Source organism: Dufourea novaeangliae, unplaced genomic scaffold (assembly GCF_001272555.1).
Source record: "Dufourea novaeangliae isolate 0120121106 unplaced genomic scaffold, ASM127255v1 scaffold133, whole genome shotgun sequence".
Classification (NCBI taxonomy): domain Eukaryota; kingdom Metazoa; phylum Arthropoda; class Insecta; order Hymenoptera; family Halictidae; genus Dufourea; species Dufourea novaeangliae.
In genome coordinates this window covers 1,077,284-1,103,204 of record NW_015374011.1, presented here as the reverse complement: position 1 = coordinate 1,103,204, position 25,921 = coordinate 1,077,284, and the positions used below count along the sequence as shown (strand labels likewise).

The window sequence follows — 25,921 nt, the reverse complement described above, 5'->3', positions numbered from 1 at the left end:
TTTCTCGATCAAATTTCCCTCTTTGGCTGCGTTCCATGCGGGGACGGCCCCATGCCATTTTCATACGCCCATTGTAATCTTATAACTATTCCGTGTAGAAGAGCCTCGCCACAGGGTCTGTTGAGAATCTTCTATCGAAAGTAAGCCGCGTTACTGCATCATGGAATCAACATTTTTCGTTTAAATAGCTGTTCTAAAGTGCTAGTTAAACCGTTCACTTTATCTCCGAATAACGAGTGGTATACTGTATCGTTATAATTCTTCGAACAGAAATTCGTTCACATTTCACCTCTAAGTTTTTGGTACACCTATATTGTATGGTTCCTCCTTTTTTTTTCTTCTTAGCTAATAATCGTAGACGCATGTAAGTTTTCTTGGCACCGGCGGTGCAAGTAAAAGTAGACACAGACTTCTTTGGACTTGTTGAGCCCCGCGTTTAGCTGTGCAGCCCCGGCATCATATCTGGCACCGCCGCGGAACGCTTAGAAATTGTACACAATACAACACCTGGATTACACGGCGTGTCCGCAGCATCCGCGTGTTACCGTCGTCGTATAAATTACGGTCGAACCTGGACCACCAGCCCGTGTACCGTGTAATCGTTAAAAAGCAAATAAATATGATCCTCAGCCCATTATGTATGAAGCGGCTATCGAACGCCTATAGGCGGTTATCTGCTGCTAGAACGGCACGTGCAACGATAATAATAGAACTGTCGGTGCATTCACACACGGGGGGATACCTGTTGTGTAGTGTGTTAAAGACACAAAGTTTCACGCTCAGGCTCACTTCAATCATCGTCGGGATTAGACCCGGGTTCGAATCGATAAATCCCGTTCGAGCTGCCCGGAACATGTAGTTCCACGTTTCTGGAGTACCTTTGCACCGAGTATTAATAAATTCCAGTAGCCCCCTGGCTTCGTACTTAATCTATCAGCTGGCAATCCTCCGATTGTGGATGTCCCAGCATCCGTGGACCCACAATTTTATGAAAGGTACATCTAACCCTTTTACCTTTAGCTTCCGTTCTAGATACTGGAAGTGAAGAATAGACTAGCATACCCTAAGGAACGGTAAAATTAGCGACTTGACACAACGAGATGAAATAGTTGAAAGACCAATGGAAGCTAATCCTATTTTTTAGCGTTATTCATACCAACCACACGTTTCAGTGCAATTTTATCCTGAATTACCTTTATCGTCTGGCCACCGTCATAGTCGTTTTCATCGACCAGTGGACGCTAAGTCTGTGGTAACATTTTCTTTTTTTTTTCGCCTCAGCTAGGCGGCTCTTTACGCCGAGGTAGCCAAGTTACCAGATGTTACCGTCTAAAATCCACGACTCTAGGGGGTGCATGCACGTTGGATCAATGATAGGGAGGTTTGCGTTGCTAATCACGTGGTGTTGGAACAACGATAATTAGGCAAGGGGGTGGCAGAGTTGAGTTTGGGATAGCTTCACGGATTTTCTAACGTCGTTACTGTAGAATTAATAGCCTGGACATTGTAACTTTACGTCGGTGCTAAGGTTTTCTCTGGAAGTTTTCTATAGATCGGTGATATAGGTGCACGTAGAAAATCGACGGACGTTCTTGGAAATATTGTAGTATTGATCCGGAGTATTAATGAATTTCAGAAAGTTCTTTCAAGAGTGCCTCGCCCCGGTGTTAAATCGAGTCTTTAGATCGTGTAAATCTTCATTCCGTCTAATAGAAGTTCTCCTCGAGTTTTCTTCGGCAAACGTATCGAAGTTATTCCCCGGTGGGAGAAATTAATGTATTCTCTTCGCGAGTACGGTGTGTGTCGTACATCGCAGAATAAACAAGCGATAAAGGTGGCTCCGGTACCGTCCCAAGGTGTTCGTAGTAATATCAGCGAGTATTAATACAGCTTTCTATCGTTCGACGCGGAAACGCGTGTATATGCGTTATCATTTCCTGCGTCATTGTGGAACATATACGGCACTGTTGTATCCTGACTCCTTTCTTGGGTGGGAAAGACACTTTGGAATATAGATGACGGCGTTCACGAACCGTGGTAAATGCGTCTGTACTTCGTTTCATGGAAATAAATGCATCTCCCGTTCCAGGCGCGACGTGCAATAACATTTACTTTATCGATAAAATGGGAGAACATTTGCAATGCCTTCCAATATAAATATCGTCCGAGTGTTTTCTCGTGTGACAATGATTTTCATTGTGTCGTCGTGAGTGTTAATTACAGGCTGTAAAAAAGAAAAAAAGAAATTGTTACTCGAGAAGGCCGATCTATTTTTGCGTGTGGTTAAACGTAGTCAAACGGGGCCGTGGTCATTCATGTTTTTTCAGTCTCCATAATCGACGACCCTTCCACACGATTTTGCAACAATAATCCCCCGCGTAACAGGCTTGCAATTTTGCAAATGGTCAATAAACGTTACTTACCCTACGGACGCATTAAATGATTCCGTTCGCGAACTCAATTACGGGAATTAGAAATTCGGAAATGAATGAAATTTCTTCATTGGTTGAAGGGAATGAAACGGAAATGGAATTAACGAAGAAGATAGAAGAGGTCATTCTGGGAATCTACATGGCCGAGACTTGCTTTCAAAAATATTACATTCAAAGGGGCGGGATCCTAACAGCATAAAATTTTGGGATTTTCTAGCTCTGTGAATAAAACATCGATCCGCGGCTTGTAGTTGCACGATGAAATAAGAAGGCGGATGTAAACAGGGTGAACAGGATGTATCAATATTTGAAGATGATTTTCCTGGTCTTACCGGTTCCTCTGGAACCAAGTCTCTTTGGATTCGAGTTATGTACAGCATTTCACCAGCGAAACAAAAAGTCACACACCTGATATAAAGAAATGTTGCCTCGCGAAACATCGTGATATCCATTAGGAGGAAATGGGGGTAGGAACAGCGCGGAGGAAACTCCCGAAATTTTATTTACAACTCCCCGTAATGCACTTTATCGACGACAAGATTACAGGCTTGACACACGTATCCGAACGGGGACGATATATTTTCGTTAGCAGCCCACCCCACGTGCATGATGGGATTTCGAATCTACTTGTCTCTTCCGAGTTAGGCAATTTCATTCACCCCCGGCGGTGTTTTCATTTTTTCTGGCATCGAAAGAAAAAACCCGTGAAACATGAATGAAGGGACTATTTTTATCGTTCATGTTTAAATACTACGTCGAAATAGAGGCTAAAGCCTTTTCAGTGCGGGTTCTAACCGCGTTATGAATGATCCACGCGGTCAAGTACTATGCCTGGAAAATCGATGGCGCACCCTCGAAGTGTATAAATATTTATTCGCGCGACGCTTCGCAGGGTTTATACTTTAAAAGTGCTTTACCCCGGTATTTATAGACGTTTCGATGGATCGATGAAAATTTATCCGGGCTCGATTCACCGCGGAAAAAATTCACGCACTCGATAAATCCGACGAATTCGTTCTTCCGCGGTATCCCCCGAATGTTTTCCAGTTATAGCGGAATTTTGTGTATTTTCTTTAGGATGGTTTTATTCATTGCCCCTTTTTCACTGTGGTCCTTTATATTTCCCTCGTACATACGCGAATAATATCCCTGGGTCAACTCGATCAATTTCCCTAACTGTTGTCCGAGAAACACAATTTCGAGACGGGGGTGGTACTTGTTGACGATCTCGACGACACCGGGGCCGACTTCCTTCGCTTTCTCGACTGGCTGCTTTGTCGCCTCCTATCTCGCCAAGTCGAGGTCGACGGCGAACAGTTCACCTTGCTCTTGAAAGTATCACTCGCGGAAGTTATCGTCGACTTTGAAAAAGGGAACTCTTCCTGTCGTCCTCGGAGGGTACGAATCCACGGGGTGTCTGTGCGGAACGTAGTAACCACCAATTTTTCTAACGATACAAAGGGTTGTCCAACAGCTATAATTTTATTGTTACATAATTGGCCTTCCAGGCACTTTTATCACTATCTTTTGAGGATCACAATTAAATCGATGTTAAGTCAGCATTTATAAAAAAGAGTCGACACAATTGTCCAGAAATGTCTGTTTTTTAGCTGGTTTGTGGTAAAATTCAACCTAAAGCCATAGGTACCTACTTGAAAAGAATTTCTATTTTTTTTTAAGGCTAAACGAAGGCCATTTCCTGTCTTTTAACCCCTGCGCTAAGGCCAAACATGTCACGCTCGATGTAATGCCGAGTAATGTTTGCACTTTTCTCCGGTGTTCCTGGGAAATGGTGTCAGAGAGAAAGAGAACAAAATTTCCATGCGGAAAAAGGCGGCCGGCCGAGAAATCGAGTTCTGACTACGCGACGATAAATTCAGGAAGTTGTTACCTTTTCGGGTAATAGTCTTTCGGGGCCTGGGAAGAGTCGGTGATAGTCGCGCGATGTTGTGTGTGCGCGCGTTTTTCCATGATATTAATGTCGGGCAAACTGAAACGCGTGGCGAAAGCATCCTGGCGAACTTAAAGCAAACAAGTTCGCGGCTGCTAAAATGCTTCACTCTTTCTGCGTGAATTTCGTCTAGCGAGATGGTGCTTGGTCGGGGGACGGGAAAACAGGGAACGTATTTGCACCACTGACGTTTTGCTGGTCCCCGTTTCTGCTGGCCTAAAGCTACGTCTGCACTATATGGCATAACAAGTTGTATAGTAAAGTTATAAAACGTGTTAGAAGAACAGACAGAAAAATGTTATATACTTAACATGATTTTATGTAACATTTTTCGTGTTACCCATCAAGTATGACGCCATTATTAACCCTCGTACAATGTTCAATAAGCAATCTCGAACTACTAATTTCACAGTGGATAATTTTAATTTTAAACGCGCCTTGGTTCCGAAAATACACAAGAGAATGTACACGAAAGAAGTGTTTCGTGGTTGTGGAAATTTCGAACTCTGGAGTTTTTCGATTTCAATAAGAATTATATTCCTCGGTCGTGCAATTGTTGTAACTAGTTCGAGAACTTTCCTCCCCGTTGGGATTCGAAAACCCAGAGAAAGTACAGCATCCGTCGCGAACAAAGAACGGAGATTCTTTTTCGAAAATGCATCCGTTACGAGGTCCCCACTCCCAAATTCAAGTCCACCGGTGTCCGGGCTGTTTGCGTGGTACGTTCACGTCGGTAAGGAAACTGGGTCGGCGTCTCTCGAAGGTAGAATAAACAAATAATGGAAGGAATATAAAGCCCGAACCGTAGTGTCGTCCTCCGGACCGAGATAGAGAGAGGAAAAGAAACGCACTTTGCCCGGTGATTTCGGTGTACGCGTGGGAGTTCACTTGTTTTCCATGCCGAAAAATAACCTTTCCCGTTGGTTTCTGCCTCGACGAAATCCCAGTTCGACCGTTCGTCCATAAGTTTACCCTCTTATCCGTCTTTTTCGTTCTTCCCCCCCCCCTTTCTCTCCTCGAATAAAATCTCGGCGAATAGTTCGCCGGGAAAATCACGGTGACTTCTCACCTGTAAACTTACCCGCGGAAATTTCACGAAACTAATCCCGTTCAGTTTCTGTTGACGGTGCACTCGATTCAACGACAACTCGTCAGCTGTTATATATCAACTGACACGCGACACGTGGAATTGATCGACATTCCGCACATACACAGAGACATCTCGCTCTCGAATGGTGTTGCAGGTGTGTGTAACGCGGTATTTGCGTGCGAAAGTGTGTCTTGTTTAGCAGAATTGTGAACAGTGTTGCGCAACGCGGTTTAGTTGGATCTTCCGAATGACTGTTTATTGTCGAAATTTAAAGTAAATTTATTTCAAGTACTGAAATAAATGATAAAATCGAATGTTAATTTGGCATAGAAGGCCCTTCCTTTATGCCACTGTTTCCCTTAGCAGAAGTCGACATTAGAATAATACTACTTTTTAAATAAATAAGACTATCATTTGTGCTGGTATTTACCAAATTGAATTTGACAATAGTACCAGACTCTCCTATCATTAATTCTTCTTTAGTACTCGAGTTCTACAATGGCTTGCACTGGTACACTTAAACTACTTCTAACCAAACGCAAGACTCGTCTTATTGACACGTTTTTTTTTCTTTTTCATGACTGATACTCGTTGTTTAAGATCACGTGAAGCCAACGGCTTTTGCTGACACTTGGCACGAGGTACACCTGTGTTATTGTCGCGGTGTAGGGAGGACGGGGGTCTTCCGCATTCCGATCCTCGTCCAGCCCGTGAAATTCAATTTAAAATCGAGAAATTAGTGTGTATACCTCGCGTCGTATGATTGCCATATGTATGTCGTACTCATCGAGACATTACTGTACTTTTATCGATATTATTTGTTGATAAATATCAGTTACATTCTTCTGTAACAGTTTACTGTATCTACTTTTGGTAAGGTAACGTTCTAAAAATCAAGAAAAATACTTCGTATACAATTTATAAGAACTTGTAGAATATTTCGCTGACTCGTATCATCGTATAAGTGTCCGTGTAGTTCTGGACGGTAGTGTAAACCGCGGTGTCGTTAATCGAACGGTGGTGTTTTGCCGAATCGTCGAAAAGGAACGCTTTTCTCGCCTCGAGTATCAATATTCACGGTATCTCCGACCTTACGACCAGCATGTATAGTAATGCTCCGTTTATTTGTCGTAGAATAAAAAAAGAAATTGTTGTCGATTTCATGTGTTATTCGAGGCCTGGTAGCGATACCACAGGAAGTGCTCGTAAACTGGTTAGAAGCTATCGTAGCCGTCTGTTTCCAAAATTCATGTCTCGAATTTCTCGATTCATGGGAGGGGGTGAGAGGAAGGGAGGGAAACTGGGTCAGTGCGTCTCAAAGGCAGGTCGCCTCGGTTCCAAGGTGAATCCCGAAGTTAAAGCGAGCGAGAGAGAGAGGGAGAGATATTAGGAGGGTGAAGCCACGAGGGGTTGTAGGGTAACAGACCGGAAGGGCGCGAGGGATGGTTGAACGATCGAGAAAACATGACGAAATTCCACGTAGATTGTGTCCTTTTGTCCGCCGCCACGTGTCCCTTGTACTCGACAGAAACGTCTTTTTATTCGGGCAACAAAGAAGCTTGATCATTCCTTCATCAAACAAAGTAAATAATAACTTCAAATGTTTATGTGATATTGAATACCTTTCGTGTTTCGAAAATTTTGTTATTTTTCTAAAAACTTTCTGCACACCTCTTCTCGCAGGGATCGTCTTCACTTTCGAATCAACTTCCGTAATACAGTAAATAATCGATGAGTCTTCGAAGGCTCCTCGGCACTGAACATTAAATAATTCATAAACTAATGGTCGTATGCAACTGAGAAAAATATTATTGGATTTAGAATTCTAAACTCTATCACTCTGCTAAACCTCATTGAAAAGTCAGCGTTACACCTGGGGTCCTCTCCTTGTCACTGCCGAGGAGTCTTCGAACACTCATCGAGGATTTACTGTAGAGAAGTCGCGTGGGTTACTTGCAATATTTTATTAACAAAAACGATTGTTGTGGAATATTGAAACTTGGTGTCCGTGGTAACGTTTCCACGACGGGATCGTACTTTACGAGGGTTGAACTGCCGCGCGGGAATTAGGTCTCCGCTTTCAAAGTGGAGGGCAAGAGGGTAACTGTCTCCAAGGTGAATTCCAAAGTTTGAAGTGCAGGAAAGATAGACTGAGCGTAAAACAGAGAGACGGAGAGAGAAAGGAGGGGGGTGAGAAAGAGGCCGGAAGGGCGTGGAGAATGACGAAATTCCGAGTAGACAAGTCTCTCCTCTTCTCTCAAGTACTTAGTCGTTATGGACTTTCGAGCTAGAAGGGAAATTTTGCAGGAAGCGTGATCCAATCCCTCGGCGTTGTTTCATTCATAGTTTAATCTCCGGCCGGGCGTATCAACGGACGCAATTAATTTTCATTCAATTCGTGGGATCCTTGGTGTGTTCGGAAACTCGAGTCGATGAACGGTGGAGAAACGTGTGTTTAGTTCTACGGATTTTTGGGATGTAACATTTTTGCCACGAAATCAGTTTTATGACGCTACTGCTCCGCGCCTGAGAAATTAGGTTTGTTTTCCCTCAAAGGGAGAGAGAGTAACTGTGTCCGAGGTGAACCGTCCATGGTGTACAAGGAGGTGGTAGTAGGGAGTGAAGAGGCGTGGGAGGAACGTCGAAATTCCAAGTGGATTGTACACCTTTGTGAATTATCGGCTTTTCCCTCACGATTCCCCCGGAGGACCGACAACGTTCTCCGCAGAGCCGGAAGTTCGGATGCGACTTCGAAAGTCGTTAGGGATTCGTCGTTCGAAACAATCGAAAGTGTGCTGTCGGGGGCTAATCGATACCATTAAGGAACATTTGTCTCGGGACAGGAGCACACGAGGCTCGTTATCGATCGGTGAACATACGAAAATGTAGGACAGCTGAAACACGTCGACAACGATTAAGGTATCTTACAATCCTAAATAAACTAAGTTTACTGAAAGAAAAACGGTTTCTTTCGTGTTGAATTAATTAACCCTTCTAGAACCCAAACGCCGGAATATCGGCACCGCATTCGTATGCAATACAAATTATGTATGTTTTTAGAAAAAATACGTTAATTTGAATAAATATCGTCAACAATGCATATTTTCCAAGGTATTTCTAGATGGTACACAGAAAAATCGTAAGGTACTAAAAGGGTTAAATTGAATTCAGTGCGCTTTTATATGCTCGTGTTGTTTGTTTTTTCGGTTCCATTCGAGTTGTGGAATGGGAGTAGAAATTTCCGTGGTAGTCAGTTCGGAAAATGTCCTTCGTCGGGTTTCCGATTTCATCGAAAAACTGGCAACGCTTCCTCCTTCCGATTGTTACTCCGAATAATTTCGTGTCTCTCTGAGTGCGTCCGCGATGGAATCGCTCGCGGGTAGACTTTGACTCAGTTTTACTGGCTAAATCTATGATAATGGCTGCCAAGAGAGACTCGCGTGTATGATAATGGCTGCCAACTAGAATCAACATTGGAAAGTTCCTCTTCTATGACAGTCATGAAAAATAGAATCGCAGCTACTTGGACGGACTTGACGCGCGCGTTTTAATCCCAACGATTATTTCGGTATCCGTGGCCAGGACACTTAAACGTGACCTAATCATTTTCCAATTAATCAGCTTCGTAGATTAAAATCACCGGGAAACAAGATTTCTCGCGCATACGATGATTAATTTCCGCAAAGATACACGCCTTCCAGACTCAATTTTTGGACACTCGCAGCACCACCCTCGCGTGCTACCGATCCAAGAACTTAATATCGCGACCGTTATTTGGAGCGGTTTCAAATGGTTCTAGCCCCGCGTACATTCGTTTCTTATTTTCGTGGGCAATCAATCATGACTCCACGAAATCCCCCGTGACAACTTGCCATTAATGTATTTCGTGTCCGTGAATTTTTGCGAATCTCCTCGCCCACCCGTACTAGTTCCTTTAATCGTTTCGTTATCAGATCCAGGGACGAGCACAAGACTCGTCCCTGCATTTGTCCAACCTCCACTAACAAGACTTCATTCGATTCTCGCTGACGATTCGACTCGAACGCTCGTAAACCTCGTTTATCTGTTCGGCTTTTAACGGGACAAGGAGATTGAGTATTTCGCACGATGTATAAATCCGACGTAGGCTACAAGTAGTCAGTCCCCTTGGGAAAAATCAAAGATTAACGAGCAGCTTCATTCGCCTTGTAAACTCCTCCAAAGTAAATATCCTCATCGGGGAGGGGATATGGGTGCCTTCTTCCGTGAAAAATGTACCTTCGTCATCCTGGGCTTCTCCAACGCCTTTCTCGGGCTCGGTCCCGTGGAATGTTTACAGCTCGTCAGGGATGGAAAGCTTAAAATCAATCGTTCGAATCGTCGTGAAAACGGTCTCTTGAAAAGACTCGACCGTCGCCGGGCAGTCACAGACGACCCGGGGAAAAATAATCTCATCGATTTGCCTTCCGAGAGAAGCCACCCTGGTACACGTTCCGGTGACACGTTCGTAAGAGCGAAAGAGAAAGAGAAAAAGAGAAAGAGAGAAGGCCGTGTGCCCGCGAAATAGGATGGAGGGTAGGATCATCCTTTAAGACGACAGCTTTAATATCGGGGGGTGTCTTGGTGTACGTGTGTACAGGAGGAGCAGGTGGCAGCAATCGCGCTGGAGCTTTAAGAACCCGAGGGGCGGAGGCGCTGGAGAACGCATTTCCCGTCGGATACTTGGATCAGCCGAAGAAGGAGGATCGTTTTCAAGGGGGCCGACTCGTGCAACCTGTGCACGTTCTCCTTCTTCGTCAGTAACAGGCGGGGGAGCGCAAGCAGAAGAACGACCCGGGACGAAAGGGGGGCACGGACGGGCAACGGTGAGGATGAGGCAAGTGGTAGTGCTGGAGCCGGCTGGCAGCGTTCTGGTGATCAGACAGACTTCCCTCGGCGGCAATGTCACTACCAGCAACACCAATTCCAATGCCGGGTCCAATAACGGCCACGAGACCCACGGGCTCGCCAATCACGCCGCCGTGTCCACGATCGCCTCCAATGATCACAATCAGAATCGTATCGTCGTCGTTCGTTCGTCCTCCTCGACCTGCATGACCACCACGGTGAGTTCGGATTAAATTCATTACACCACGAGTTGTTTATGGGACGGGACCAACGAAAAATTGATACATTCGATTTTTCTATTTCGTCGCTCTAGTTCTTCCGTGTTCTATCACCAGTAGTTTCTAAACTGCGAAAACTGAGTTTCATGTTTAGGAAGTTTAATATTATAGAAGTAGGAAAGTAGCGAATCAATCAAATGCATTATAATATCGTCTACTGAATAGCTGTTTATTACAATATTTTACAAAATTTTATCTTATTGCCAACATAAAGTTTTAATTGCTCCAAGTATTTGGAGATACAGTATTCCGTCGATCATTGTCTTGACTAGTTCAGAGAAAAAATACTTTTAAAGTTTCGGAGTTAGGACTTAGAAGAATAACTAAATTTTGATTAACTAAATTTTTCAAAAATAGTAGTTAGAACAGTTAGGAACTCGAGCGACGATTTGACGGCTGCACGAGACGCAACCTGCTTCACTGGTTGGCGGGCAGTCGACTCGAACTCCTTTGCCAACCTGGGAATTCAAATGGCTGTATGGATTTCGCTGTTTAACGCGTTGATTGGAGGACGAAAAAGTACAATTATTCAAATTGTCCTGCTCCTATCGCCAGGGTAGTTATACACCCATGAATTTTAATGGGACGTTGACTGACATCCAAGGGAAATTCGTACAACTCACATTTTCCCACCTCTGTCGACGCGTTAAACGCAACTCCTCGTGTTTTTTTTATTACTACCAGAGTGGTTCACACGTCTTTTTAACCAGGCCGACAATCACGTGTCAGCGAACGGGAACGGTAAGGTGAACGTGAACGCCAATCTGAACGGGAACACTGGCGGCGGTATCGTTAGCAAAACATCGTCGAAGATCGGGATTGGCGGTGGTACCAAGTTGAACGAGAGGAACGATCATCTGAGGAACGATCACAAGAGCCAGGACGGGATCGGTACCGGCGAATCGAACCCTGGATGTCGTCCAAGGACGAGCAAGGAAGCTGTTCACGAGACCGTCTCCTTAGACAGGAAGCTCGACGGCGCGGATCCCATCTCCGGTAAGTACTTCCGCCATTACTTGCTTTTACCTTTGACGGGACCGAACCGGCCGATCCCCACTGTGAATTATTTATCCGTGCTGGCTTCTTCTTTCGAGCCAATCATTTTCTTTGCTGTTTATGCGCCGAGGGGAAACACGGCCGGTCGTGTAACACTCACTCGAGTGATCCTCGATGCTCTCTGGCTGGGGTAGCGATCGAGACGTTCACGAAGTTACAGACTTTATATTCCTGTTTTTGGCGATTTCGTGAATACGATACTTGAACGGCTTTATTTGTCGTCGATCGGAACGGGAACAGGCAATCCGATTTTGGTTATTGTTGACGGTGGTGCGTTGATTCGCGAAAAAATGGGACATCGTTTGCCCCAGCGGGGGATCGGTTCTTTGTACGACGAAACGAGTTCCGTAAATGGCTCTGCACGCACGAACCTACGAACTATTTTCTTCATTTTTTTTTATTATTCTCCGAAAGTGGTACACGGAGGTTTGTTCTAGTTTTATTCGGCCTTTCCAACGCGGTAGATCCTCGATCAGTGTTCGAAGGCTCCTCGGCTTTGCCAAGGAGAGATTCCCAGGTGTAACGTTGACTTTTTAATAAGGTTTAGCACAGTCATAGAACTTGGTATTCTAAAGCCAATGATATTTGTTTCAGCTGCATGCGATCATTAGTTTATGATATATTTAATGTTCACTGCCGGGAAGCCTTCGAACGCTCATCGAGGATTTACTGTATTGGAAATGTACTTACAACGATTCGGAGGGGTGGAATGATTTTCAACTCGAATTAACTACCTCGCAATGCTGAGAAAGTACTCTAATAAAAGTTTCCGGCGATCGGATATCCCGTGACCGGTGTACCTAGTTTTATGAACCGGTAGATTAATTAAGACGATAAAACAAAACAGAAGTTTGCCGCATCCGATAGCACGACAGTGAATGCCGGGGGGTGATTTTAAAGTTTCCAATATACATACATCACGAGCCGCCGCCATTTAACGCGTTGGAACTTCTTTAACGAACTGTTTCGTTGGTTACAACTTATCCTCGATTTTCTTTTGCTTCGGGACAACGAAGAATTCGGAATTCCGCGCGTAACATCGGCAGAATCCGTGCCACGAGCGCGCGCGCGCTCTTTAATTCGTCCACCTTTAAGTCTACATAGTTTGCGTTAACTTCTACGACAGGGGAAACAATTACTGGTGTCTCGTATTAATGAATTTTTAACATCGCGACGGGAAGGGTAAGGATCATATTAAATGTGTACAGGGTGTCGTGAAACGAAAATCAGCCGATGGAAACACCTTTTCGCTGGATTCGTGACGAAAGATCAGAAGCATTCATGACAAAACGGATTCAATTAGACTGCACAATTACTTTTTATCTTCCTTTTCAGCTGTGTTAAAAAATAGAGGTTTTAGGGGTGGTGGTGGTAAAAGGATCCGTTTTTATCGTATCAAGGTTGAGTCACTCAAAGTCGGGGAATCCGGTTAAACTTTCGCGAGAAATAAAGGATCCATTACTGGGGAAAGACCTCCTTGAAACTTTTTTTTTTGTTCGTTTTAATCCGTTGTACACGGGGAGAGTCATCGCGGTCGTATAATTTTTCTCATTTTTCCTTCGTCTTTCGCCTCCTTTTTTTTTTTAAATAGTTTTTCCTTCCCCGCTGAACATTCGACGTCACGCATTCTCCTCGCTGTTCTGTCGTCGTTAAACGCCACCGCCCTCTTTATCGTTCGTCGGAGCGACTTCGCCTCTTTCCTCGTTTCCAGAATTGAATATATGCACGCGGTATGCATATGGCACAGGCCTAGTTACACGGAATTTAACGCGGCTGGCTGGCATAAGAGACGCGTTCAATTCTTTTACGAAACATTTTCCAACACGTGTGTATACAGTGAGAGTCAAAAGTGAGTATACACTTGGGAGTATATTTCATTTATATTTATTTCTCTTAATTTATAATCTAACATTTCACATAGATGCTGTATTAGATTGAGAGATGAGAGGACTTAACTGGTTGTAAGTGTTTCCAGCAAACAATTTCCTTTGCTGTATATTTTTGTCGCGATCTCACTAAAAGACCCATGAATGCACTTTCATCTGAATTCGATTTTAAAATATTTAAACATCCAAATTTTTCCATGATACCATGAATAAAAATCAATTGTCCTCCACCAGGACCATAATAGTAGATTCACTACATTTAACTATACTTACAAAAATTTCTGGTTATATCTTCGAATTTCTTTTTCTCAAATATTTTGGCTGCCCATTCTTTCTGAAAATGTTAAGAACATCATATCAAACTGTATCACTGCCGTGATCTTACAGGACTAGGATGCTGCAGAAATATTACACGAATCTCACCCTTGTAAAGTGTATACTTAGTTTTGACTCTCACTGTATTTGTTTCCACCGCTTGAATCGTGGTTGATCCAGACGACAGGCGATTAGAAGCAAACTGTCGTGGTACACGTGGCCATTACAACCTTGCCCGGGGACGGGAACAATCGAGAAAAGTTTTCGGTTGCTGGGGGTTGCGCTCCCGCGAAACGCTACGAGCTATTCTCGTTCTCTAGTAGCGTCTCTTGGTATAGTGGATGAGAGAGGCTGTGGAGAGAGAAAAAAAATATTTTGCTTCGAATCCGCACGCATGCAGGTCCGCGTATAATGCTTTTACTGAAAGTAGGACAGGCCGTTTCGATCTTGGAACCACCCCTCCTCTCTCTCGACCCGCTAGAATTTTACGATTCGATGCGTTTTCGAAATGTTTCAACGTTATGCACGCGTCCCGTGTGTCCGCGTTATTTTTCACGAAAATATTCACCTGCCAGAGGTGTGTTCGAAGAGAAAATATAAAGGAGCAAGAACGAAGGGTGAACAGAGAATTTCGTGGACATCGATACTGTACACGAATTCCCGTACCGATCGGAGCTTTCGTTGCAGTTTGAAAACGTCTTGCGTAAAGTTTTACGATCCCCTTGGTACTATGGCCTGTAGAGCTTAAGTTTCGTTGAGAAACCAGCTTTACGCGATGCTTATCGTAAAGTGGTATTCGGGTTGTTTGTTTCCTCCCTGCGAGCCATTGAACGTGTGCGAATGAAACGAAAAAATCAGATCGAATAGAAACGAGGTATCATTGATCCTTCGTTAATTCCACGAGGCTTAAGAAATCTTCCTATATAGGGGATGAAATTGATCGTCCCTTCCTCCTCTTATATGTCAAACTCGGGGTGGTTATCGCGGTACAGCTATGTCCGACGAAGAACTATATTTCCTGTCCGGAAACCATTGTTAAACAGGTTGTCTTCCTTATCGACTGGTACGCGGCGGCCCAGTTCGAACGTTCCAGGACTCTCCGGCGAGCTTATGCACAGCCCTCTGTCGAAACACCCCCTCTCCCCCGAAAGAAGTGCACCCTGGCGGGTAAGCCCCGATGGGGGATAATTCGTAGTTCCGGCGATATCCGCCAGAGCGGCGATTCCGTCACCTCTATTTCGTACCATTTCCACTTCCGTCACGGGTGCAAGGGTGACCAGCCCTTCACGATTTTTCGTCCCCTTCTGGGTGAAACATAGACAAAACGGGGTACCATTTCGCGATGTTTCGACTCGTCCCTATATCGATCACAGCCCCGATGGCGATCCCCCGTTCGAAGGACAAAACCGTAGCTCTGGGGAGCAATCGCCGTGGCGGATCTTAGATCGTAATTTTCACCGCATAGACAACGACGACGGCAACTGATCGTTGGAATTTAGTGGTTGGTACCTTATATATATATATACACCACCTTCTACTATCCTTGCCTATCCCCCCCGTCTATCCTGACCTATCCGATCGCTGCTGACTAGAGTAGGTATCGACCCCTCGAGGAGAGTATCCTCTTCTTTTCCAACCCCTCCTCTTGTCTAGTGTCTCTCTCTGGTACCCATTCCGATATCTCGTCGATCTTTCTCGATGAAATCTCACCAGGTGCCCTTCTTAATTCCCTTTCTCTGCCCTTCGATACCTTCCGGCTCCCAAACCTATATCGTTTCTCTTGCAAGAGAGACGTGCACGTCTAGTCGTCCGACTTCAATTCCGTGCTCGTTCATTTCCTCGAGGGGATCCTAATTCGGGACCGTTGCGTTTAACGACGATAGACTACGACTTAGCTGTTAAACGCGGAGTCTCGTGGTCCCTGGCAGGAAGTACCCGAGGCAACTCGACGAATCCGAGCACGAGCTCCTTCAGACCGGGCGATCTTATTGATTGTCTTAGCTTTCCTGCCGTCACGTTCTCTTTCTCTGTCTCTCTCTCACTCTCTTCTACCCTCTCTACTTCTCCATCGTTTCCTCTTCGTCTAGCTAGCAAACAGAACACACTTTGTGTCTCTTTCCGTCTCTTTTCGGTTCTCGCTGGAATAGGTCTACAGAGGTATTCTCTTTTCTTCTCTGTTTCTCTTCGCCACCTCCTTCCACGTCTCCTCGACCCTCTCCAACCCGTTCTCGAAGACTCTCATTCTCAGTCTCCCTCTCGTTTCTCTTGTTTTCTCCTTCTGGACGGCTCAACGAGCTATCGTCGTCGGCGACTAACGACCGGCGACTTACGTGTCCGGCTAACTTTGCCCTCCTCCGTGCTCGTCGAAACGTAGAGCGATCTACGTGATAAAGGAACAAGAAGAGCTTCCCTCCGCCCCCCTGGATGAGGGATAAAGGGGCAAGGAATCGAAGGAAGGAAGGACGCGATTGAGAGAGACGGAAAGAGTGAGAGGGATGTAGGAGGGGGAGATAGTTGGACAGAAGCCTCTGCCAACGTTCTATTTAAAGCCGTGGGGGTAGCAGCAGCTAGCTGACTGGTAATTTACGAGCTTATACCAAAAAGTTGGACACCTTGGGGATGGCTCCGCACTTTGACACGTGACCCAGTTTTATCGAGTTACGTAATTGATCGTTTCGCGCCTGCCCCGTTTCCACCGCTAAATCCACGAGGTCGAGATCCCCTTTCTCTTTCTTTTCCACCATCTTTTGTAATTTTCCCCTGGTTGTTTTTATTTTTCATCAATTGATCGCGGTAATCCCGATATTGTGCTCCTCATCCCCACCTCCAAAGGGTAGCCCGTTTCTCTTACTCGCTTACTTTCATCGACCACATTCATTTTCTTTGATCGGTTTAATTTCTTCACTCGTTCCACCATCCTCTTGTTTTTCCCACTCTTTTTTTTTTGTCGCTGGTTCGCGGGGGCAATTGCACAGAGTACCGTGTTGTAACCAGTCGATCATCCGAATCTGGCCAGCAATCAAATCCGATTAACGTGCCCAATTTAGTTAAGTGACTCGACGAACCTCTCATTTCGTGGAACTTTACACACCGCAAAAAGAAGATAATAAAAAAAACCGTACGTTTAATACGAATTATTTCGTCGGTTCTTTGAGGTCGTTAGACAAAGGCGACCGAGGGGATGCGTCGAGCGGCGGGGTCTATTTATGTCGCGTTTAACACATGAGGGAGACCTTTGGGTTATTAGCCCTTTCAGCTTAGCGTGCTGACCTAAATAACGCCCGTCTTAAAATCCATGTGACACATTGGTCTCGAAAATATATTATTCTTCGTGTCTAGCCCGTTGCAAGCAAAAACCTATCATTCGCAAAATTCCAAGTTTCGTGTAATACCCACAAATTACAACCCCATGAATCGTTCATTTGCAAACAATTGAAATGCCTTCAAAAGAGCAAGCTCCACGATTTATCGTTGTTGTATTTTCCCCGAGCAAAAAGGGGGAGATGGTTTCGTAATCAAAGTACGTTAATGTGATATCCCGTTCTCAAAAACGGACGGTATTCTTCCACGGCCAAAACAATAAATCTGGACCGCGAACAAATTCAACCCGTGTGGGTTAACCGGTTCCATTTCGATGTTAGCTCGCAAATCATGCGGCACCCGCGGTCCACGCGGGGCAAACTCGGCGCGATACCAAAAATTAGTTGGCGGTCCAGCCTCCAGGAGAAACAATAGCGATCATTTCTAACTGTACGCTGGTCGCGGTTAGAAAGCCTCCGTTTCCTAACATATACGCTCCACTCCGATTTTATATTCCTTATGGTAACTCAGAAACACACACACGTTTATCTAAAAATAGTGCCACGAACCGGGTAGAGTCTCTCTTCCAATTACATCGCGACATAGGGGAAGGGAGGTAGGGGAAACGGGATAAAAAAGCACGGACGTGGGGAACTTTGCGTTATCAGGTTGAAGGGGAGGGGGTTGGAAAAAACGTGAAAAGGGGTGAACATTTTCATCCCATTAGCTGGGTGACATCGTTACTGGTAGGCGAAAATAGAAAGAGAGAAAAAACCCACCCCCAGTAAGCCTCGCGAATCCCAAAATAATAAACAGCTCTGTCAATAAATCGACCAGGTGGTGGAAGAGAGGGTGAGAAGTTGTCCAGCGGATCCCCGGCTTATTTCATTTCGTCAGCAAGCCTCCTCGTTACGAGATCCGCTCAATTACGAGTTCCTGGATAAATTACGAGCTTATGCGAGAAAATCTACGACCCCCGACGCGCGCGCGAGAACCCACCCCCTCTACACTGTCGGCGTGTGCTCGACTGCGCGCATACTCTCGACGCGTGCATCTGTGTAAACAGACCGCACACGCTTCCCGAAGAGCCTAATTCAGACGTAACAGGGAGGGTATTATGCGCGCGGATTCACACGTACGTGATATACATTCTGGTGTCGTGGTGTGGGTGCGTGAAAGCGCCGCTTAAATCCATATAAATACGTGTCCATTCAATCCATCCATTAATCAGATTCGCGATAGGGGATGGGGTGAGTCTCCGGGCCCGATGCCCGAGTGATTTCAACCTCCTCCCATCCCTCTGCGCGGCGTTCTCTCTCTGTTTTTTTTTCTCTCCACTCTTTTTTTCCTCCCTGTTTCACCCGATATCTATATAGAGTGGTCCGTTTGCAGGGGTCACTAGGAGATGGCAGCACCTCCATTAAAATTCGACGCGAACCTTCTGCGAGAATCCGATGTATGCTGTGTCATGCCCTGCTTATAGCTCTGTACAGCCTAGCTTGCAAGTCTCTCTACCTCTCCTCTGCGAAAAAAGGTACGACGGGGGGCTGTCATTGCACACGTGTGGAAAATACGTGTGCAAGGCGCGAAGGCGGCCGGTTATAACCCACGGACTGCCGGGGTCGGTTGTGAGTGGAATATGGTTTAGGGGTTTCGGACGAGAAACGGGGATGAGGGGACACCTGGGGCTGCGCCTCCGTGTCCCCAAACGGGAGTGAATCTGTTCACCATTTTTCTCCTCTCCGCGATTTTTTTTTATCTTTCTCTCTGGAGACCTCGTCTTTCTCTAGTGCTTTCTTTTTACCTTTTAGAGTAGAACTATTTCGATTTGTTAACCAGTCCCGGGCGCCGTCCGATTCACGGCTCTGCAGCCCTTATTCTTTCTTTTTTTTTCTCTGTATTTTGGGGTTTAAAGTTTCCGCGGTGGACGCAAATATTGATGTGGAAACTTTTCTCCCCGTTTGCGGTACGAGGGATGTCAGGTGTTCAATAAATGCTGAATCACTGCAATTTTGCATTTTTAAAGTTCTTAGCCCACTCACCCCACACACCGGACCAGCCTATTTCTCGGACGTTGGAGAAACTCCCCGGGGAAAAAGGAACGGCTGTGTGGTCTCTCTCTCTCTCTCTCTTACTTTTCACCTTTCCCCTCGAACTCTCCAAACCCCCTTGGAAAGCCGATTTATCACCGAATCAAGCGGCCGTTTTCTCCCTTGTCCCACTTAAACTACCTCGCTAATTAAAAAAATAGAGAAGTTACCGACCGCCGCCGCGAGTTCATCCCCTTTTTCATTTCTCTCTCGGCCTGGATACTTTTGCGCTCGGCCCGTTTCGTTCCTCGAGCGTGTTTCCCCGGGCAGCCGCGACCTAAAGCGTTCCACGTAAATCCGGAACGTCGTAACCGCTGCTTGTTCGAGAGAGAGGGAGAGTACGCTTGGACGATAGGGATTCGTTAAACGCTCGTACAGAAAGTTATCCCGCCGTGGCTCTGGGTGCCGCAGAAGGTCGGGATAACAATCGATTATCGTAGCCCCCTCGACAGCCGGAGCAACACTCTGTTGCCAGTGTGCAGGATGATCCTAGAGACGTAGAGAAGCGGTTTACGAGAGGGGGAGGGGGTGGTATGGAGAGGGATGCTGGTAGTACGTAGAAATGCACGCTTAGGCATTAATTTGCATCCTCGGTAATCCTTAATTTACAACTCCGCCAGAGTTTTCCAGAGGGTAGCATCGGCGCGGGGTTCTCCGCGGAATTGGCTCCGGTTGTGTGCACCTCCACCGGTGTACGCGGCGAGCACGTACACATACACAGAGGTATACATACACTTTATCGTCGAGCCAGGAACACGTAGAAACTAGGGGTTTCAGGAATGGTGGGGACAGGGCGAAGTGGTAGGGGAGTCGAGTTGGAGAGAGAGAGAGAGAGGGAGAGAGAAAGGGGGAAGGAAAGTGGGGGATGGTTGGATGTTGAGGAAGGTGCAGGCGGGTGGGCGCTAAGGGGTGGAAGGCGCAAGGGGGATGAAGGAAAAGGGATTCGGCAGACAGCAGGGGCTGTGGCTGGGGTTGGATAGTCCAACTGGCCTCGATGGTGGGGGGAAGGGGGACGCTATGAAATGGCGGAATACGAAAGGGGTAGGGGACAGTAGTCGTGGAAGGACGCAAAGAGAGGGGCGATGGACGGAGGTCGAGAGTCGCGGGTTGGCTCACTCTGCGGCTCCCGCCGCTCGGGAGCAGACACGCGGGGCCAAAGACTAATTCGAACCTATTTTATTAACAAAACATAAACATACATATTTGTAAATAACACTAAATAACACGCAAACGTAATTAACACAACGTCTCCTAAACGTCTCTCTTTACCTACTTCTACAGAAACGAGAATCTCTTAGACCTCTGTAAGAAAAAAAAGAAGAAAGAAAGCTGGAAACAAAGTAATACGAGAAACGAAGAACACGGAAAGCGCGTGAATACGACGAAGTAAAAAAAAGAAAAAGTAAAACCAGTTTCCAGTCCCTTGTAAAGCAATCGTCGAAGCCCGGGAACGCGTTGGAGAAGGACACGAGGATAAAAAGGGAGATTTGAAGGAAGGAAAAGGAGTAGGGAGAGAGGGGAAAGAAAAAGGTCGTCTATTTTCTGAAGTTACCACTGGTTTCTGGAAAGGCCGCGCGTCCGAGAAAGGGAGAACGAGAGAAAGAGAGAAAGATAGAGAAAGAGATAGAGTGTGGCAGAAAGGAAACAAAGGTTGGCGAGATAAGGGAAGACAGCAGGAGGGAACTCGAGGTGGCAAACAAAAAAGGCAGCAAGGATCTAAGAAGTTGTGAAAAAGGGACGATCGTAAAACCGCGTCAGCCACGGGCGAATCTCGTTTTTTAAGTTCTCTCTGTACTCTGTGTGACCCTTACGTTATTTTGTCCCTCGGATAGGGACGGGTTCAGTGTTGTAACTTAGGATATAAGAAGAATAAGAGCTCCGGAACGCACAAAAAGCAAACAAACCAAAAAAATAAAAAATAAAAAAAGACAGACAGGGGAGAGTATCGAGAAAGATCGAATAAACAACGACGAGAGAAAGATAGAGAGAAAGCGTGAGATTCTCTGTGTGTGTGTGCGTGTGTGTGTGTGTGTGTGAATGTGTGTGTGTCACCAGAGAAAAACCTATAGAGAAAGAGAGAAGGTGAAAGAAATTCGAGAAAGGGCCAAGGACTGAATCGCAACGTGGAACGAGATAAAGGAGACCAGAAAAGAACAGTCTATCTAGAGCATTGTTCCGATAAAACCGTGTATAGATTACGATCGGGACGACAGTTTTTTATATACCAGCACGAAGAAGTGCCTGAACGAGTGAACAAGAGAAGCAAAGAGCAAAAAGCAAAGAGACAAAGTCAGAGGTAGAGCTACGATCTTATCAACCGCGGTAACATTTCCACGCGTTCCACCTCCACGTGTGTTGTCCCCGTGTCGCGTCGCGAAACCTCCGTTTGCGTTGCGCCGTGACACTCTCTCTGTCTCTCTCTCTCTCTCTCTCTCTCTCTCTCTCTCTCTCTCTCTCTTGTGGACCCTTTGGAACTTTTTCGTTTTTTCCCCCCCATTTGTTTTTCCCGTCGATCGACACACGAAGTCCAGAAGCGTCTCGACACACACAAAAAAGCTGGCTCGCGTACACGATCCTTCGGGGGATATGCCTTGCCGTTCCAAGGGGAACCACCGTCAGCCACGTGCACGAGCCACACGAAGAGGGCAACGTCAAGGGAGTCGTGTCTCGATTCTGGAACCGGGCGGCAAGCAGCTTTCCTGACATAAAGAGTGCCCCCGTAGCTTGTCACATTCGACGATCACGGACCATTGTCCAGGTCCCACCGTGTCAGCCATACCACCGCCGTCGTCGAAGCACACGAGGAGCCCGGGGATGCCGGCCAGGGCAGCGCAGCAACGCACGCGGTTCGCGTATGTACAGGGACGATGACGATCGGCCACGATCGGTAAGATCCAGGAAGCGGTCGCTCGCACGAGCGCCACGGAAATGGCGGGCTACAATCATTCGAATCCGCAGCGTGTCGTCTATCACACGACCTACCCGACGCCACTCGCACCAAGTGAGTCTCTCGATCTTGCAAGGGACACTTACCCCAAGTGTCACTCGCCGATTTTAATGAGATTCTTGTAGAAGGTAGTCCTCGAAAAAATATTTCACCCGTATTTTTTTTTGTATCGGCAATCGTCGACATCTAGGGGGTAAAAACAACCCTTAAATTTCAGGGTGGAAATTCAGTTAGAACTGTTCGGGGCAGAAAAGAATGTTTGTTCGACCGAGACAAACACGGGTTGCTCGGTAGAATTCCTCTGAGCGGATTATCGACTGTCTGATCGAATCGCTGAGACGGCGTATTTTCTTCTCGTTTTTTTTTTGTTTTGTTACAGACAGTTCAGACAATACGGTTTTTTGACCGAATCGGTAGTAAAGCTGCGTTCATACGATTCCATATCTAACTCTCACGCGTATGCTTGCGTTCTTTGTTTGTACGTGGGAATACTTCTTTCAGCTATTACCGATTCGACAGAATTACAATATACAGTGGATCCTCGATGAGTGATAGAGCTTGGAATTCTCAAGTCAATGATATTTGTTTCATCCCCATATGGCCATTAGTTTATGAATTATTTAATATTCAGTGCCGAAGGGCCTTTGAACATTCATCGTGAAATTACTGTAGTATCGTTTGAACGGCTGTTAGAGGTTGATTTTTCATAAAAGTTCAGAAGTTTGTCCGTTTCTTTAATTCCTCCAAATCTAGATATTCCAGTCCAGTCTTCCGATTGACGATTTATTCTCGATGCTTTATTCACCGTTACCATACGCTTCTTTTGAAATTGAACACAGCACGATCCGATCGGGCCCCGCTCGAAATTAAGATATTACTCATCCTTTATATCTGACAAGCTTCCCCGCAACCGCTGTAAGAGGCGCCCGCGAAAATTCATAATACGCGGAAGGTATTGGCAATAAATTACCACCGTGGAAAGTGCAGCTGTAGCACATCGGTGATATCAATAACGGTTCGCCGGGGCGAAACCCAAGAGTAAGGTGGTGGTAAACTGGCATATTTCAACGGAACGAACCGGCCTGTTTCCTTAATGTCTCGGGGAACGTCAATACGCGTAGGGAAATTTATTTGGATAATTTGCCAGCTCGTGAGTGGAAAATTCCGCGTCCGAATCTACCCCCTCCTGAAGGGAACACACCGTCGCATTTTTCTACCGTTGATGGTTTCCGGTTAATAGCACCCGACCAATTGTACCACGTGACCTAGAAAATTGAATTACTCGATTGGTCTGTTCAGTTCAGTGAAAAATAAGCCCGTTGGCTTCGGGACGGTTCTCTAAAAATAGAAAACTTTTCCTTGGCTCCACTTTTTTTTTTCTCCAACCCCCTCTCTCTCTCTCAAATCAATTACGCATTTGTATTCTTGGTAACGCATACGCGCCGGGCACGTGAAAAATGCATTACCTTCGGGGAGGTATCGTTTTCTTACCAGCTTGCACACAAAGGGGGAATGGGGACCTGCTGCTTGCGTTACGATCGATAAACAAGCTTCGATCCGTGTTGTATATAAACACGTCTAATGATGTGTTATGCAAAACGTCTAAGTTTTCTGTTCGAAATAAATATGCGAGCACGAATTACGGTGACTCGCGTGATACGTCCGGGAATGATCAGATTACGAACCAGAGCACTCGAATGATAGAGCTAACAAAACCCGGCATAAATGAAACCCCTTCCTCGTGGACGGGTGTATCGAGTTGTTCCTCCCCTCTCCCACCACGTCGTGAATATCGGAGGCTGTTTCCACGCGAAACACCACCTCGACCATTCGAGGACGGCGTTTTCATCGCGTCTTTATTGCTCTGTTTAGATGGGGATCCGATAAAACTTCCGGAAAATTTGGAGACCTTGCCGCGAGCCGAACATTTTCCAACCCAAAGGCACCGATGGAACACCAACGAGGTGAGTCAGAAACGACAATTCTACATACCCACGAGAACATCCCGTGGTGTTTATTCCTCTTCAAGGATCAAAGACGAATTACCGCAAGCTGTGTGCAATTCGATACGATTCACACGGTACTATCTAATTGCATTCGATACGATGTGAAATCTGATAAAACGACGCGGCAATTTTCGAACAGCCGTGTCTGTATTAAAGTGTACATTCGAGAGACGAAATTAAAGGGCACTTCGTTGGGTCCAAAATTTGGATGACCGTTCTGCGTCATGGGAAAATCGTGTGTGAAGAAATTGCGCCACGTGACGAGTTGTATTAATGGATAGGAATAATAAAATAAAAAAATAGTGAAAATATGTTCATTTTTAAGTCAATGAACATTATATATAAAAACAAGTGAGTTAAGTTATTAAAATAAGCAAATGATTAAATATTGATTTTTTTCAATTTCTTGTTTCATATTCAAACAATTTTCGCGCAACAATTTAGAAATCTTCATTTACTGGTAAAATATGTGTTTTATTCTGTTTAATTTAATTAATTACATTCTTCCAATTTTTAACTTCGAAATCTATACGTTATAAAAAGGTATAGATACTAAACAATCTGATGTTCATATACTAAATATTTATTACTATTACTATCACCGAAAATTCGATATTAATAGTTACAAAATTTGTTCATTCATTGGCATGTTTACCTAACAAGGTTTAAAGGAAATCGAGATTTAACGGGGCAAGTAGAAAGGGTTCGCCCATAGTCAGACACGCCACGCAGCCAGCCTCGATCCCATCTGCCTCTGCCCTTCTCGAACGACGTATATTACACGTAAAAAATCTATCAAGAAAAATTTCTTTAAACGGTCAGACCTTGTCGAAAGGGGCACGTTTACCGTTTTTGTTAATACGTTCGCGGATAAACTCTTTAACGGAGTTAGCGAAACGGTCGTGTGGCTCTGTGTGCATTTGCACGGCATTCCGGTAGGCGCAACTGTAAAGTAAATAGCGACGTCGCAACGCCGTTGGTGGCTCGTGTACGTAGCGTCGGGTGGTTAGAGAGGATAGATGCTGTCCGTTCGTGTGCAGGCTGGTTCACGGGTGTGTGTGTGTGCAGGGGGTTGCACATACCAGCACGTGGAGCACCCGTGCACCCGTAGGTGTACCGATGTAGTCCACTGCTACTCTGACCCCGGTCGGCCTCCGATCAATAGCTGGAGCCAGGCTAGAGAGCTCAGCCGAGCCGAGTTGAGTTTTCAGTTCCGTCGAGTCGAACCCAATTGCGAGCCTATGCCCGCGACTACTATCGCGATAAGTCCCCTACTTTATCCGGTTTCTCCTTCCCTGTAATTTTTTCTTCTTCTCTCGATCTTCGATTCGTGCACTCCTGGCATCTTCCTATCCTTTTTTTCGTCGAGCCACCCTCCTTGAGTTCTATATATCCGGAAATCGAGGGTAGACCACGGAGAAGTAGCTAGCCGGGACGATCATTTGAGAAAATCGTCGTCAACTCTTCCTCTGGCCCTCTTCAATTTTACCTCCCTCCACTAGAAGATTCTTTGACCATTGTTATAGCCCCTGGGTAATTCGATTCGATCGTAGGGGAATGCGTGGAACCAACGTCGGAGATTCTGTTGTTGTTAGGGGGTTCTTCTACCCCTCTGAGTTTGTTTTTAATTGATCGTCGAGGAGCTGGAAGTAGAAGTGGACTCCCCCTTGTCTCGCTTATCTATTGTAGGCGTAATATGCATCG

The 25,921-nt window shown here is 45.7% G+C and overlaps 1 protein-coding gene across 1 annotated transcript in view; it reads left to right on the top strand.

Annotated features, from left to right (window-relative positions):
* Nucleotides 1–25,921, top strand: part of LOC107188606 (calmodulin-binding transcription activator 2) — a 42,943-nt gene that overhangs the window by 1,728 nt on the left and 15,294 nt on the right. The window contains exons 2-4 of the mRNA XM_015576923.1: nucleotides 10,092–10,557; nucleotides 11,328–11,613; nucleotides 24,084–24,175. Coding sequence (XP_015432409.1) covers nucleotides 10,324–10,557; nucleotides 11,328–11,613; nucleotides 24,084–24,175 — 612 coding nt within the window. The 5' untranslated portion in view covers nucleotides 10,092–10,323. The remainder of the gene's footprint in view (nucleotides 1–10,091; nucleotides 10,558–11,327; nucleotides 11,614–24,083; nucleotides 24,176–25,921) is intronic.